The sequence below is a fragment of the Rhinocladiella mackenziei genome (assembly GCF_000835555.1).
Source record: "Rhinocladiella mackenziei CBS 650.93 unplaced genomic scaffold supercont1.7, whole genome shotgun sequence".
In the NCBI taxonomy this organism is placed as follows: Eukaryota; Fungi; Ascomycota; class Eurotiomycetes; order Chaetothyriales; family Herpotrichiellaceae; genus Rhinocladiella; species Rhinocladiella mackenziei.
Window position 1 is genome coordinate 1091794 of NW_013550598.1, and position 16385 is coordinate 1108178.

General features: G+C 50.8%; 6 protein-coding genes across 6 annotated transcripts; 5 read left to right on the forward strand and 1 right to left on the reverse strand.

The window, feature by feature from the left end:
• Positions 1 to 296: 296 nt before the first annotated feature.
• On the forward strand, positions 297 to 1489 carry Z518_09215 (uncharacterized protein; the record flags this gene model as incomplete). Its single annotated transcript, XM_013413171.1, has 3 exons — positions 297 to 559; positions 626 to 1400; positions 1433 to 1489. The coding sequence occupies 3 exons, from the start codon at positions 297 to 299 to the stop codon at positions 1487 to 1489; spliced, it is 1095 nt and encodes a 364-aa protein (XP_013268625.1).
• Positions 1490 to 2756: 1267 nt separating this feature from the next.
• Positions 2757 to 4694, forward strand: Z518_09216 (uncharacterized protein; the record flags this gene model as incomplete). The annotated part of the gene is made up of 1 exon (XM_013413172.1): positions 2757 to 4694. The coding sequence occupies one exon, from the start codon at positions 2757 to 2759 to the stop codon at positions 4692 to 4694; it is 1938 nt and encodes a 645-aa protein (XP_013268626.1).
• A 762-nt stretch (positions 4695 to 5456) lies between these two features.
• Z518_09217 (uncharacterized protein) lies at positions 5457 to 7269 on the forward strand (the record flags this gene model as incomplete). Its single annotated transcript, XM_013413173.1, has 2 exons — positions 5457 to 5622; positions 5669 to 7269. The coding sequence occupies 2 exons, from the start codon at positions 5457 to 5459 to the stop codon at positions 7267 to 7269; spliced, it is 1767 nt and encodes a 588-aa protein (XP_013268627.1).
• Positions 7270 to 9123: 1854 nt separating this feature from the next.
• On the forward strand, positions 9124 to 9759 carry Z518_09218 (uncharacterized protein; the record flags this gene model as incomplete). The annotated part of the gene is made up of 1 exon (XM_013413174.1): positions 9124 to 9759. One exon carries the CDS (start codon positions 9124 to 9126, stop codon positions 9757 to 9759), a length of 636 nt encoding a protein of 211 aa, XP_013268628.1.
• Positions 9760 to 10394: 635 nt separating this feature from the next.
• On the reverse strand, positions 10395 to 12656 carry Z518_09219 (catalase-peroxidase; the record flags this gene model as incomplete). The annotated part of the gene is made up of 1 exon (XM_013413175.1): positions 10395 to 12656. The coding sequence occupies one exon, from the start codon at positions 12654 to 12656 to the stop codon at positions 10395 to 10397; it is 2262 nt and encodes a 753-aa protein (XP_013268629.1).
• Positions 12657 to 14222: 1566 nt separating this feature from the next.
• On the forward strand, positions 14223 to 15814 carry Z518_09220 (uncharacterized protein; the record flags this gene model as incomplete). The annotated part of the gene is made up of 3 exons (XM_013413176.1): positions 14223 to 14366; positions 14443 to 15149; positions 15187 to 15814. The coding sequence occupies 3 exons, from the start codon at positions 14223 to 14225 to the stop codon at positions 15812 to 15814; spliced, it is 1479 nt and encodes a 492-aa protein (XP_013268630.1).
• Between the last annotated feature and the right edge of the window lie 571 nt (positions 15815 to 16385).

The window sequence follows — 16385 nt, forward strand, 5'->3', positions numbered from 1 at the left end:
CTCCGCATAGACTATTGTGAACTTGATGTTGATGTGAATGCCCCAGAAGCTGGCCCAACAACCCCATCGTCGCCGTGTATGACAACTTGACCCCCAAATCCTTAATAGCGGCCGCCGTGGAGTTTGCCCTCACATTCATATATAAGAGTTGCATGAGGGTTCCGGCGGCAGGCTCATCCTTGGTGAAAGGAACATTCATTTCCTGCTATCCCGTTAAACGTCGCGGACCGTTCTCAGCTCTCCTCTTCACCAAAAAACTGATTAGGACAATGAGCACAACATCTACTTCTGTAAGCATGGCTGCATCTGAATTCACTCAACTGGAGCTTCGATCCGCCTACGGACTCGTGTACCGCAAGGTCTCTACGGCTCCTCCCAGAGATTGCCGTCCAGATGAGATCCCAGTGATCGATATCGGCACCATTTACGACGGCCCAGCGGCACGCGCCGAGCTTGCCAAACATATCAGGGCAGCAGCTGAAGGTACAGGATTCTTTTATATCAAGAATCATGGAATTGATGAAGATATAATCAACAACGCGAGAAGGGCGGCGATGAAGTGAGTTATGAAACTCAGGGAGTTACATACGAGCTGATTGTGGACGCGGCTTACGTACTGGCATAGCTTCTTCAAACAGCCCCATGAGGAAAAACTTAAGGTCGCCAAGTTCAAATCCAAACACTACAATGGATACTCATTCCCCGGCCTAAGTCATGTCTCTCCATCCGAATCCAAAGACAACAAGCAAGGCTTCATGTGGCAATATGACCCCAAATACGACCCAGACAAGAAGGACCTTTCTACAATTCCAGACGACGTAAAAGCATGGCTCCGCGGTGAGGATATGGTTTGGGAGGGCACAGCGCACATCCCCGATTTTCAGAAAGATACTCTCATCTACTGGCGCTGCTGCTTAACACTGGCCCGGACTCTGGCCAAAGTGTTTGCTGTATGTCTGGACTTGCCAGAGGACTACTTTGACCCACTGACCACCTACCCTGGAGCCGATGGCGTCTACAACTTCTACTCGGCCTTGGCTTCAGAAGAGATGGCCAAAGCAAGTATTTACGACGTTGGTCTCGGTTCACATACTGACCTTCAGTGTTTTACATTGCTTTGGCAGGATGAAGTCGGCGGGCTCCAGGTCCTCAGCGACACACAGTGGATCAAGGCCGTTCCCATTCCCGGTACTTTCGTCGTAAACATTGGCGATTTTCTGATGCGCATGTCCAACGACAAATTCAAATCGACAGTCCACCGAGTCTACAATCGTTCGACAGTAGACAGACTTAGTATGCCTTTCTTCTTCGGATTCAATTTTAATGAGACATGTTCTGTCTTGCACACATGTACCGACGAGAACAATCCACCCAAATATGAACCGATTTCATGTGGCGAGGTACGTTCCTTTCCTGATCCTTTTTCCCGAAGATGGTGCTAAGAGCCTACAACAGTGGTGTCGACGCCGTTTCCAGGCCGGTGCAGTGATGGAACCGTATGAAAAAGTAGCGGGAGAGTGTGTACCGATTACATTGAAATCCTGAAAAACCGCGCATTGGATATGATGTCTGCCCATGGGACAGCGAAGTGGGTGAGGACCGACATGGAAATCCCTATAGCTCCTGAATGAAAGCACTTCTGTGCTTTCCATCCTATTTCCTTGTGCCTGTGTGTCCATTTTTGCAGATCCCAGAGTGGTGAAGAGGACGTCTATAGCATCCAACAATTAGCTCTAATGGAATAATAATGATCCATCTTTGCTCAGTTAACCATCCAAGTTCTCCTCTAACTAACCCCCTCCATCACACAACACAAGCCCCGCGTTTCCCGCATTTGCTCTGTTCATTCTACTGGAATTGTCTCACGTTCAGAAACCTTCCTCACGGACCCGTCGCGTCTGGGGTGCCCCATGCCCCTACAGTATCATTGGTGCCGGGCCACTGTGAGCTGAATCCAATTGTATCACCCTGTTCTCGGCCACAGCAACATTGAGAAAGTGAAACCCGGAGATGTTGGCAAGTTGGAAGTCGTTACATGGTCGTGCGGAATTGCTTTTGAGCCAGGTAAAATTCTCGTGTGAGCATAGGACGGCGTGACCCACTTCCCAAAGGGGGTTCAGGTTGTTGCCGATTTACCAGCCTTGGCGGAGACGTGAGTTGAATCTTGACCTTGCCTCAAAATCCCAACAACAACTTCCCATTTATATATTCGAACCTACAATTGCGGAGATGGGAAGAGTAAGGCGGACGCGGAGCAAAAAGATCGAGACCGGCGACACCACTCACGCAGCTTTCGACAGACCCTATCGATGCACGTACGCTCGCTGCGATAAGGCCTTCACTCGTTCCGAGCACCTGAGGAGGCATCAACTGAACCGTGAGCACCGCTCTCCAATCTGAGCCACTGATACTGACGGGGCTCCAAAGACGGCTCATCTAAGAGCTGGGTCTGTTCAGATTGTCCAGCCAAGTTTGTGCGGAAAGACCTTTGGCAGCGTCACCAGAGAATATGGCACGATAAGCCACAGCACGACTGGGCAGAATCGCCAATAATATCGGAATATCGATTTGATGGACACCAATCTGCATTAGGCACGCCTACAACTGAAATCGTTGATGACAGGACGACTCTTAGCAGCACTCTGGCACCCAATACCAGCCTTTTCCTTTCCGTCGATGGCAACCACCCTGATAATGCTCCTTCAACGTCAGCTGCTGATCGAAATCAAGTTGACAGCCTTTCGTTAAGACCGCCCATGCCGGTAGTGGAGCGAGAAAATGTCACCTACTCCTCCCAGCCTCACGACTTTGCGTGGATTCAAGAGTTGGAAGATTGGAGACCTGAGCTGGGAAATAGCAGGGTCTCTCACTTTCCCGACACTGACATTGACTGGTTCCTCGAGAACCAGAATCTGTTGACCTCTGACTTGGACTGGAACGCAACCGATCCTCGAACATCCGGTGAACCAGTCACGACGACAGACGCTGGTCAATGCAAGGTTGATGGGGCACCACCACCGATTTACCTCCAGGAGTCACAGTCGAAGCTCTTTGTTGCCAGCCACAAAGATCTCAAGGCACCTACTTGCGGCTTTCGCATCTGTAACGCTCTGACCGACGAAAGGCGGATCGAGCTACTGATGGATCTACGTGACCTTGTTCAGGTTGATCTTCGAGATCCCATTTTTTTGTTGAATAGTATGAAACAAGGAATACATCTCTTCGCGCGTAACGTGTCTATCGAATATTCCTTTCTCCACCACGAATACCTTTACCCGTCTTCTGAGGAAAGCCGGCAAGCCGTCATCGAGATCTTCGGGGAGGAGCCCGGTTTCCAGCTGATTTGGGCAACGATCACGCTAGGATGGACCCTGATGCGCAGTGAGAACAACCACGAATATAATATTGCGTCGAAGATCCAGCGCGCTCTGAGGGCTTCCATCATCAATCATCCGGCACTCAGCAACGTGCCGCCATTGTGGCTCGTCCAGACACTGTTCCTGGTTCTTGTGTTTGCAAGATACCAGGGCTCACGGGAGGAGTATGGATTCGCATCCGTCTTCCATGGAGTTTTGCTCGAAGCAGTGCGACGTCTCGATTATAGATCAGAACGTAATGCCACCAAATTCGATCATGGAACCAAATCCAATACCATGATATGGATCAAATGGATTCAGACAGAGACGATACGAAGGCTGATAATGCAGACATTCATTTTCGACGTCAAAAACGCCATCCTTCACGGTGGTGATGTGTCGATGACGCCGTTCGAGCTGAATTTGCGTCTTCCTTTCTCCGAAGATGCCTGGTATTCCACAAATCACGAAGATTGGGCACACCTTATGAATCTAAGAGCAGAAGAGCCGGTGCCGTTTATCACTATGCTCAAAAGATCTTGGAACCCTCCATCGTTCGCGCAAAAAACGGATGAGCTCCCGCGAGGAGCCAAAGTCATCATGTACGGATTAGTCTCTATCGCCTGTGAGCTATCACGCCGGGAAGATAACTCGCTCTCGAATCGGTCAAATTCCGCATTGCAGTCCCTCGGACGGACAGTCAGGCATTCACTTGATCACTGGGAAGCCTCATGGAACAAAATGACCGTCCGAAAAGGGTTGCAATCGTTCGCTTGGAGAAACTGCATGTGTATCGTCCGCCTCGCTCATACTCTGTATGAGATCGGCCCCGTCGATCTGCAGACTGTGGCTGGTAAGGAAATAATTGAGGGCAAAAGAAGAGGGGCTGCAGATTACGCGCATTCTCGAAGGAAGATTCGTCTGTGGGTGAAGCAGGAACGGGCATTACTTGGAGTCTCCCTTGCGGCCAAGGTCATCCAGGAACGACTGGGAGATCCGGGTTCAAGGACACATTGCCATCATTGCCTGTGGTGTCTCTACCTTGCAGCGCTTATTTGTTGGAACTTTGGCTTTGCGCTGACGGCAAACACATATATTAAGGACCTGGTCAAGGACGGACAAGTTACATCTTTCGACATGGCCGAAATCGCATGCCACAAATACCTGAACACGGTGGCTATATTTCAGGGCCATGTGACAGAAACACCAGCGTCGATCCTCGGTCAGACCGCCGGAGTACTGATTGTGGTGCTAGAAATCCTCAAGGCTCGTTGCGAGACCGGCATGATCGAGGAGGGCATTGAACTTCTGACTCGCCTTGTTGGAATAACCGGGTAAGCATGGTGTAACAAGGCCTTGTCGCTGTCAACGACCTAGGCTCGTGACATTTCGCACAGTCTCGTCAAATCATGCAAGCCGGCTTTGTAATAGAAGAATTTCCCCGAGACAGCCAAGTAAGCCTCGATGAGCCACACCGAATGTGCACGGCTGCCCGTAATACCTCTTGCATGAGACAGGATCACACACCCATTGAATTCTGGAATAGCAAGAGCAACTTTGAATCAGGCAAGGATCAGTCATTACTGCTAGCCGTATTACAAATGCATATTCGGAAGTTAGGCACCTTCCGAATATCTGAATTACGATAAGAAAAGTTGCCAAACAGCTCGAGTGGCCCAGTGAGAATATTTGAGGATCACTCTTTGGGGGTCGCGAGCAAATCTCGATATTACAATATTGGAGGTTTGGGGGCCATATGCTGGTCCCTGCGGATATGTCCATCCCTTGATATGCATGTCAGCGGCCATCCTTGGCATAAGGCCAGGAACATCCTCGCTATTGTTTTCCAGACACGGCATTCGCTGGATGAATTTGGATCAACGATCGATCGCAAAATAGCTGGAGGGCCACCGCCAAGAGGAAACACGGCAGCAGGTAAGCTTCCATCTAAGATCTCCACAGCGGCTTCATAGTGCCCGCAAACATGGACCACATACATCCATATAAATACACCGCCACGAGGAGATATCGTCGTTTTCCGACTGTCACAGAGGAGTCTGGCACCTCTAGGCAACCAAATCCGTACAATAGGAGGCCAAAATGCAATCGAGCGTGCTGCGATGGACGTTTCTCCTCACGCTCGTCTGGAGTATCGCCGCTACAGCCAGAGACGATAGAGGCGTACCCTTGGATGATGACACCACGGTCCAATTACATCTTCATGCCAGATCAGAGTTGATTATGACTGAAAAGCAACTACGACAAGGTACGTCAAACCTGATGGAAAATGATTCGTATTGACAGCTATATAGATCGCGAATTTCGAGAATCTCTCTCTCCAATAGCCCGCCAAGCCGAGAACATCGTTGCAGCGATCAGACAAGAAGAAATCGACTATTTCTGGCGGAGGCCCGGTCCCGTTGGAAGAGAGGATTCGGAACGATTTGCAGGTATGCAGTTTCAGAAAGCCAGACCATTCATCCTAGAAACCAAATTGTGGGAGATTGTCCAGCGCATGCCGAAAGGTTCATTGCTCCATGTGCATTCTAGCGCCATTGTCCCTTTCGACATTGTCTACAACGCCCTGCTGAACACCGAGGGTATCGTCATATCGTCTTCTCAGCCAATTGATTCGGAGGTCGCGCAGAGGAACGCCACCATCACGTTCACGCACATCAATACGACGATTGAGACTGTTTCGCCCTCCATTCACGAAGCCAGCTACGTGCCAAATACCGAGATTCCCATCAGCGCTGCAGCAGCCAGTTTTCCTGGAGGCCGAGGAGCCTTTATTGATTTCCTGAAATCGAAGTCAACAATCACGTATGACGAAGCAACACGCCATGACCTGGGAGTCGACGCCATATGGAGAAAGTTTCAGAGCTGTTTTGGACCTGCTGGCGCCGCAATGAATTACGAGCCGGTTTTACGAACTTATCTTCGGGCTTTATTCGAGGGACTCGTCGACGATGGCATCACTTGGGTTGAGCTTCGCAGTGGTGGTTCCAGCCCATCACTCATCCCGGAGGGCGAAGAAGACGTTGACCCAGACCTGGATTTCTGGTGGCGTGTCTTCCTTGAAGAAGTCGATAAGTTCAAAGCTACCGAAAAAGGTAAGGAGTTCTGGGGGGTCCGAGTGATTTGGTCGGACATCAGGTCCTGGAATCGGACAGTGATCATCGATGCCATGAAAGCTGCTATGCAAAGGAAGGTAACATTCCCCGAACTCTTTAGTGGCTATGATTTGGTCGCACAAGAGGATCTCGGCCGTCCACTGGTCGATATCGCCCCGGAGTTGATCTGGTTTCAAGAACAAACGGCAAGCCTCAACATCTCAATGCCGTTTTTCTTCCACGCGGGCGAAACCTTGGGTGACGGTAATTCAACGGATAATAATTTATTTGACGCGGTGCTCTTCAACAGTCGCCGCATCGGCCATGGATTTTCGCTGTATAAGCATCCCAAACTCATGCGACTGGTGCAGGATCAGCGCGTGATGGTGGAAGTGTGCCCAATCTCAAGCGAGGTGCTGCGCCTGGCAACTGATGTCTTGCATCATCCACTTCCTGCGATGATCGCTCACGGCGTGCCGACTGCCATCAGCAACGATGATCCTTCCATCCTCGGCCAGGACGCACCCGGTTTGAGCTTCGACTTCTACCAGGCCATCCAGGGCTTCGACAACTTAGGTTTAGGGGGCCTGGGCGCTCTGGCACAGAACAGTGTTCGATGGTCCCAATTTGAGGATCAAAGCCAGGAAGATTGGGTTCGGGACATAGACCTAGGCGTTGACGGAGGCGGGATCAAGGCCAAGAAGTTGAAGGAATGGCATGAGAAATGGGAGACTTTCTGCTCTTGGATAGTCGAACAGTACGGGGGCCAGTACAATGTCACCGCCACTCTCAGTGCTTGAACAATAGACATACTAACTTTGATTGTGCTTGCGTAGAGCCAAAAAAAGGAAAACATCCAAGTGACAAATTTTGACAATCGTCTCTGAGTAGGGCCGCGCAGGTTCATTATCAGAAGTAATTCTATTTACCCAACAACAAAGCTTGAGATTGAAGCTTATGGATCCGACTCCCGAAAGCATTGGCTGTACTTCGCAGTTGTCAGGAAGAGGTCCACAGTCCCTGGGGGATCGCCCCAAAAAGACTAAGAATCCTGTCATTTCATGACAGAAACTTGGACCTCTTAGCCTATATACTTGTCAGAACCCGGTTTGTGACAGCAGTCTTGCACCTCACATTTGGATCTCACGGATTTCTGGTGGGCAAAATTCATCTTTCTTGTCGCAACAGCAAAGATGCGATTTGTCATTTTGGCATGGTTGGCGGGATGGAAGCACCCATTCAATTTTGTCGTAGCCAGGAAATATTCTGAGCCACAGCAACATCTGAGGCCGTTCTCCCCTTCGTTCGCTGGGACAATAACTGTATTCTTCTCTGGAGAATACCATGTGGCATCAAGTAAAGCACATACGCCACTATAGATGTGTTCCTCGTGACATATCAATATTTGGGGTTCTTTTTTCGGTATTCTCAAGATGGAAAAGTCGTCCGCATCTATTGGGCAGAGGTTCTTTAGATCTTTCCGCTGTTCGAACAAAGGAGGGAACATATCAAGGAATGATTTCAGTGGCGGGCTCAGCGGTGATGGCAACCTCGTTGGATCGGACGCACGTTGAAAAGTATTGGAAAGCCATCTCCGAAGAGCCCCCTGGATACCCAGAGAATCGATTGAGTTCATCGGTACATTGCATAAATTCAAACATGAGCGCCAAATCTCCCTGCATATATTTCTGATTATCTTCAAACTGTGTCCAAGCGTCAACCATCCTTTGGATTGGCCATCCAAAATGCCGCGAGATCTGGGTGAAGAACTCAGCCCATCATTCTTCTTGCTTCATCCTTATCGTGGGCGGAAGATTTCACAATGCTGGAGACGATTGTGGTAAAACTCTCCCACGAGCATTTTCGGTCTCCGCAAACGAGAAGAACGTCCCGTCCAGGTGTCAGGGGCAGGCTCGTCAGCGAGTTGTAAAGACGTCAAAAGGGTACCTATCTATCTATATAGGTGCAGGAGCGACATCGACTTCCACGCTCGGAACTCGAATAGGGGTATCCTGCGTAACACATGCTATATACATGTTCTTGGCATGGGGTCTTGGCGCCCCATGACACCAGGACTATTTCCTGAATGACCCACACCTTCAAAAATATGGCCAGAGACAAAATTTGTGCCAGGTAGCCCGAGAGTGATTTGGGAATAACTGTTGATTCAGTGAGGCACCCTTTACGATACTGTGGACCATCTTTACTCGGTTAGGTTGACGGAAGATGGTGTTGTAGGGTTGAACAAGTAGCTAGCGCCCCTTTTTGGGATATAGGGGTAGGAATAGGAGAAGAAAAGGGGTAAACTAAACGTGTATAAATCTTAGCAACCTGGCAGGAAAGGAACATTTCTCATGAACTGGATCTGCATAACATATCGAGCTAGGGTTCGAGGGCCGCCTCGCAGCATGAAGGATGTACGAGAACGCGTAAGGCTGGGGCGCACCTTTAAGGCGGCATCGCGCTTGTCCGAATCTGATCTAGATTTCTTGGCGCCTTGCTCTACTCATATTGAGCCTGGAACTTTTTTTTTCAACGCAGGATTGTTGCTTGTACTAACACCATCCAAACACCACAGAGGCGGACTCATGCTCACTCCGAGATTCTTCTGACGCGCTGTAATACTATCCAATTCAACTTCGACTCATCTCATCATGGCCTCCGCCCTCCGCCCTTCTCTTCGACCGAATCACCTACCCAGCTTACCTTTGCCCTTTCCCACCTCAACGGCCACCCCCACCATCGTAACATATATCTGCCAATCGTGCCGGCATGCCCGTCTCCTCAAACGCCCGAAACGACCCTACACATTCACTCAACTCGTAACCCTCTCTGACGGAAGCGCTTTCACTATACGCACTACATCACCAATCCCCGTGTACAGATCCACGCGCGACACACGAAACTCGGCTCTCTGGAACCCAACCTCGAAGGAATTGCTTAGTGTCGAAGATGACGAATCGGGCAGACTAGCTGGGTTTCGTGCGCGGTTTGGAACGGGCTTCGATAGCAAAAAGGAGACAGTCGCCGTCAAGAGTCCGAGCCCGAGCGTCGATACTGTTAGCACTGCTGCACCTGCTCCGCCACAGGCTGGGATTGCGATACCAGGAGAGACCAGAGCCCCGACTAAAGAGCCAATATTTGAAGATGAACAGAACAATTTTGAAGAAGACGATGTCAATTTGTTGGATTTGATTAGTTCGTTTGGTCGAGAAAATACTGAACAGAGCCCATCGCCAAAGGAGGCACCAAGTCAAGGTCCAACACCGAAAAAGGCCGGGAAGAAATAAGAACGAAGGCTAAGACGGCAGCATGAATGGCCTGGGCATTGGTTTTTAAACGAACGAACTTAGTTGTGTTATATGTATACCTAGGTGTATATCGTGGGCATGGGTATGAACGCATGGCATGGAGCGTGGCATTGATGGTGTTGTACATCTAGAACGGAGTTCAAAATCCGTCCAGAGGGGTTCAAATGCGAAATCCTATCTCCCAAGGCATCAACATGTTCCAACCGTATATTGAAAAGGGCCTAAGCAGAAATCCGCGCTTTCCAGCTCCACGGAACTTTGAAGATGGTTGTAACTCTCATGTTCCACTCCTTCTGATTGCAGCGAGATCTTTCCGCTCGGCAGGAACACTCGTCAGGTGTCTTTACTGGATTGATTGGCTGCGTCTTTTTCATCAAGTGGGACTACTTCCAAGTCTCACTCACATATTCCTGACCCTCCGGTCAATAGAATCTCGAGGATGAAGAGGCCGAAGAGTTCCCAAATCAATTTTAAGAAGGCATCTAGGTAAGTGATATATATAATGTTTTCAAACGAAATCCCCGATCATTGGTAACTATCAACTGCCACCTACAGGAGAATACTCCGTACCGGGTGTTATATAGATCCTCTCGCCACGTCGAGAAGCTCAATGCTCAAAGCCTGGCCTTACCAGCGCTCGCAGAAGAGGTCAAATCAAATCGGTCCAAGTTCATCACCTTATCCCAAGCAGTCACAAAGTCCTTGACAAACTTCTCCTGTCCATCCAATTGGGCATACACCTCGGCAACAGCACGCAACTCGGCGTGAGCGCCAAAGATCAGATCGTTGCGGGTGGCGGTCCATTTCTTCTGGAGCGTCTTGCGGTCGACGCCCTCGTAGAGCTCATTGTCGGGGCTAGCGGGCTTCCAAGCCGTGTTCATGTCGAGCAAATTGACGAAAAAGTCATTGGTCAGTTGACCGGGACGCTTGGTCAAGATACCATGAGAGGATCCATCCCAGTTGGCGTTCAGGGCACGCATGCCGCCCACCAGCACCGTCATTTCTGGAGTGGTAAGCGTCAGCAGATGCGCCTTGTCGACGAGAAAGTGTTCAGTTTTGACACGGGATGTCGATTTGCCGTAGTTGCGGAATCCATCAGCCAATGGCTCCAAATAGTCGAAAGACTGAATGTCGGTTTGCTCCTGCGAGGCATCCATGCGGCCGGGGGTGAAGGGCACCGGAACACCTGCCGCCCTCTCGACGGCGGCGCATCCTGCCAGCACGATGAGGTCGGCCAGCGACACCTTCTTGCCGCCAGTCGCGGAAGCGTTGAATTTCTTCTGTACGCCTTCCAATGTGCTCAGCACTTGGCTCAGCTGTGCTGGGTCGTTCACCCTCCAGTCCTTCTGGGGGGCAAGGCGGATGCGGGCCCCATTGGCGCCACCACGCTTGTCACTACCGCGGAAAGTGGAAGCCGATGCCCAGGCGGTGGAGATGAATTTGGTGGGGTCCACCCCGGTGGCCAGAATCTCTTTCTTCAGAGCAGCAATGTCCTTGTCATCGATCAGAGGGTGATTGACCGCCGGAATGAAATCCTCCCAGAGCAGCTCCTCGGCCGGGATTTCCGGTCCGAGCCAGCGAGTTCGCGGTCCCATGTCACGGTGCAACAGCTTGAACCAGGCACGGGCGAATGCGTCGTGAAGCTGATCTGGATGCTCGAGGAAGCGACGCGAGATCTTCTCATACACGGGATCGTAGCGCAGCGCCAGGTCGGTCGTCAGCATTCGCGGCAGGTGCTTTTTGTTAGGATCGTAAGCATCGGGGATGATGGCATCAGCATTCTTCGCCACCCACTGATTTGCACCAGCCGGACTCTTCGTCAGCTCCCACTCAAACTTGAACAGGTACTCCAGAAAGTTGTTGCTCCACTTGGTGGGAGTCTTCGTCCAGATCACCTCCAGGCCGCTAGTAATGGTGTCGGGACCCTTTCCGGAACCGTATTTGTTGCCCCAGCCCAAGCCCTGTTGCTCGAGGCCTGCCGCTTCTGGTTCGGGGCCGACGTTACTATCAGGAGCTGCGCCGTGCGTCTTACCGAAGCTGTGACCCCCGGCAATCAGGGCAACAGTTTCCTCATCGTTCATGGCCATGCGGCCAAAGGTCGTGCGGATGTCTCTGCCTGCAGCGATGGGATCGGGGATGCCGTCGGGGCCTTCGGGGTTCACATAGATCAAGCCCATGTGGGAGGCTGCCAGCGGCTCTTCCAAGTTACGCGAATGGATGTCTTTGTAATTTTTCTTATGTTCTTCAGAAACCACCACGCCATGCTCCGCCAGGCCTGCTTTGCCGTCCGAATAGCGAGCGTCATTGCCCAACCACGTCGTCTCGGCCCCCCAGTAGACAGCCTCCTCAGCCTCCCAGGTATCCGGGCGGCCACCAGCAAAGCCAAAGGTTTTGACGCCCATGGATTCGAGTGCCACGTTGCCCGTGAGGAGCAACAGATCCGCCCAGGAAATCTTGTTGCCGTATTTCTGTTTGATGGGCCAGAGCAAGCGGCGTGCCTTGTCGAGACTGACGTTGTCGGGCCAGCTGTTGAGCGGTGCGAAGCGTTGTTGGCCCTGTCCACCTCCGCCACGGCCGTCGGAGACGCGGTAAGTGCCAGCGCTGTGCCAGGCCATGCGGATGAAGAGACCGCCGTAGTGACCAAAGTCGGCGGGCCACCACTCCTGTGAATCCGTCATCAGGGCATGCAGATCCTTCTTCAGCCCATCATAGTCCAAACTCTTGAAGGCCGACGCATAGTCAAAGTCTTTGCTCATCGGGTTGGTGACCGAGGTGTGCTGGCGCAGGATGTTGAGTCTCAACTCATTGGGCCACCAGTCGCGGTTCCGGGTGCCACCACCGCCGATGTTGGCGTTCTTGATAGGACACTCGCCCATGGTTTCGTGGTTTTCGTGGTTTCGTCTCAGTCTGTTATCGAAGATGGAGGATGTAGTAGAGGTATGGAGGAGAAGAACAAAGAGCAGAACAGGTCAGGAGAGGATTCCCCCGCGCTTCTTAAATGTGCCCCTCAAGCCGCTCAAACATTCAATGATGGGAAGCTTATTAGTAAACCGAGGAGCCCCTCAAAATATCAGCGTCTAGGGCGTTCAGGGATTGTCATCTTCGTCATCTTACTGGAGATGGCATGATGGACGGCATGTACCACCTGCCCCTCCCCACCTCTCCCGATGAAGCAAGTGGCACCGAGTGGCATCTCTTTGTATAGATCGCGTAATTTGAAGAAAAACCATCACTTACAGCGACCAGGTTTGGACAGTTGCAAAGTTAGTAGAATCTCTTAGCTCCAACTAAAAAGAGAAAGATTTAGACATTACCTGCAATGCCATTGGTGTAGACGGCAGACGAACACATCTCTCCCCAAGGTAGAAGAACCCTCGAATAGAACGAGCCGAATCCCGCTCTTCTCCGGCCCTTGCATCAAATTTTGTTTCAAGTGGCCTGAGTATTCTCACGGCAGAGCTCGAAACAGTGGGAATTCGGTAGTCCGTACGGTACCCGGTGGATAATCTGGTGACTGCTCGCTATACCCCGCTCGCTGTCGTATACCCGAATCGGCATAAAATTGGGTGATATCCCTCGCAACTTTGCAGCCAAGGAACCCGAGAGTGGGCCCGGAGGGCCTCTGAGCCTAGCACCTAGGTAACCAGTAGATTGTGAGACCGCGAATAGTTACGATAAACTCAGGGGACCCACGACTGCGTCCCGTATGAATCCATCATCCACGAACATCGATATCGCACGCGATTTCCTTTTGCAAGCATTCCTTTTCAACGCCAATCAAAATGCCACTTCTGGGTATTCCGACCGAGTCGGTCCCACTGTCTTGTAGATCCGAGAAATATGCCGTTAGGAACCCCTTGTTTTGAGGAGTACGTCGATTCAATCAAAACAGAAAAGATGGATGGACTTGATTCGCCTTTCTTCCTTTTTTGCACGTGGGAGGAAGGAGGAAGTCGGCATGCTCGTAGCCAGCGCTCTCAAGGGGGGTTCGGAGGGAGAGTGAAAGGGGGTTAGAAACTGATGGAAGGGCATCCATCGATCAGTGATACCAATCCGAGATCCTTACAAAGTAAAAGTGAGTGTGTGCGGAAGGCAAATCATGGGTAGGTGACTTTAAAGCGGCATCAGATTTTGCTTGGTTTGAGATGCTAATTTGACTCCTGTCCGGTGGGACCCTACCCGTTAATATGCGCAGAATACCAGGTTGTGTCACAGCTGCCCAGTAATGAAGTGGCCATTATCAAAGAAGAAAGTGTCAAAGGTAAAAATAAAAACACCCTCTCGCCCTTGCCAAAATACAATGCGATGTTGATTCATTTCAACAGGATGGCAAGGCTGACTCTGCAGCTGAAACCTCAGCCTCACCCTGGCAAGGAGACCCCCCTTACTCGACCGAAATTCGAAACTTTCTCGATGGACGTGATGATTATGACCCATCTGTAATGGATCAGGCTTGGACAGAATGGACCAACAAGAGAAAACTGTTGATGGAAGGCACCTTTCTCGAATCCTCACCATCCACCGGCACAGCAGAACATGTGGGAGTCTGTGTAAATCTCGACGAACGACAGGGCATGATAGACAAGGTGAGAGCCACTTTGTTCTGCTAGCCTTTTTCCCCACCATACTTCCAATGTTGTCAATGACCTCTCTCTCTCTGAGACCGATGCTATTTATGTTGTAGACATTGCCACATTGATCGACAATTATTTCACTACACTAGAGCGGTTGTATCACTGTGCCCGAGACTCCGGAATCAAGTCATGCCCCAATCGTGAATGTCGGTTGAACAAAAGATATGTGTCAAAAGCCATTCCCGGCCAGTCCACGTGGTGTACTTCCTTTCTCGAGTGGGTGGTTCAATGGTTTTCCTGCTCTCTCACTTCGCTCATCCACTATCACAAGGGAGGCGCTCCCTTGAAAACCAACCTCTCATTGTCCGTTATGCGGTGCATGGAGAATCCAACATTTGGCGGAAAGTGGAATTTCATCAATCCTTGTGTTCTACCCGATAGAGTGATCTATGATACGATCGAATGGATCTACAGAGTAGAGATCGCCTACGGCCGTGATAGCGAGGGAAAGTCGTCGTTGCAATTTGCACATTTTTCAACTCATTGGTTCCCAGAGCTTGTGTCCGAAGAAGATTTCAAGAAAGCCATTAACAAGGCCAAAATATTGGGAGTCTGTCACAATCGTCTCTGGAACATCATTTCCTGTGGTCCCCGAGGACATCTGGATCTCCCAGCTCTTCTGGACATAATTAATAAAATCGATGCAGCGCAGGCGGACCTTTTCAGACACGGAGAGGACTTTGGTTTACGACAACCACCTGGCGTCATGAGCTTCGCCGGCTCCTCCTCGGACGAGTTTGACCATCGAAATTGTACCTCCGATCTATGTTAGCACCCGAGTTGTACAGAGGCACAAGTGTCCCGAGTCTGAGCTCAACTCCTGCGCTTCGATCCAATTTCCGACGACCATGGACAAATCAGCCGATCGCCTCGTTTGGTATTACCATGTCAAGTCCTCACAATCCCAGTCACAAACGGCGACTTACACACCGACCAAGGCCTCTGGTGATTACATTGCCATATCGCACGTCTGGTCCGATGGAACTGGCGCAGGAAGGAAAGGCCCTGGTCTGGTAAATAGCTGTCTTTCTCGTTTCTTTTGCGACATTGCCAAAACCCTGGACTGTCAGGGTGTCTGGTGGGATGCCATCTCCATTCCCTCAGATCCGAATCTTCGTGCCAAAGCGCCTCGCAACATGCAACAGAATTTCAGTTCGGCCAAGCATACGGTTGTACACGACGAGTATTTGATGAGGTTCCCTTGGAAAGATGATGGCACTCCCTGTCTGATTTTGGTCCTCAGCCCGTGGTTCACGAGAGGATGGACTGCAGTGGAACTCGTCTCGTCGAAAAGCCTCCAAGTCTTGTTCAAAAACCCGGATGACGACCGGAGACCCTTGATCAAGGACTTGGAAAGAGACATTCTGTCTAATCACCCCCTTCACACCCCTCGGCCATGAGATTGCATCCTCAATAATTCGCGGGCTGCAGAAGACCAACGCCGAGAATCGTTCCTTAAGGGATCTCATGTTCAATTTGAAATCGCGAAGTAATTCATGGCCGAGAGATCGCATTGTGGTCGCAGCTCTCATCGCCGGCGTCAGGCCTGACACGGAGGCCGTGAACATGCACTCTCGGATTTACGCAACAAATAATCACCTCATATCCCCACGGTAGAGCCAATCTTCTGATTCATGGCTCTCCTACGGTGGTCGTCAGACCCATTTGTCTCTACCAGGTCAACGAGGTGTCGGAGAAAATTATCGTGTGTGACTGGGTCGGCGTCGTCTTGACAGATTTATCTGACGACTCAGGATGGCTTTCCAATGTTACGATCAGAATAGGTGGAAAAGTTGGCCTACCAGAACGAGTCTCCAGCGCTGATGACGTGCTGAGACTGTATTGCGGACAGGAGGCACTATCGGTCCCAAAAGGCGAGTACATCTCCCTAGAGCCCATCAACAAAGGGTACATATGGAGCATCGAGCATCGGTGCTGGGAGAAAGACGGAGAAACGTACCGGGGTATCTC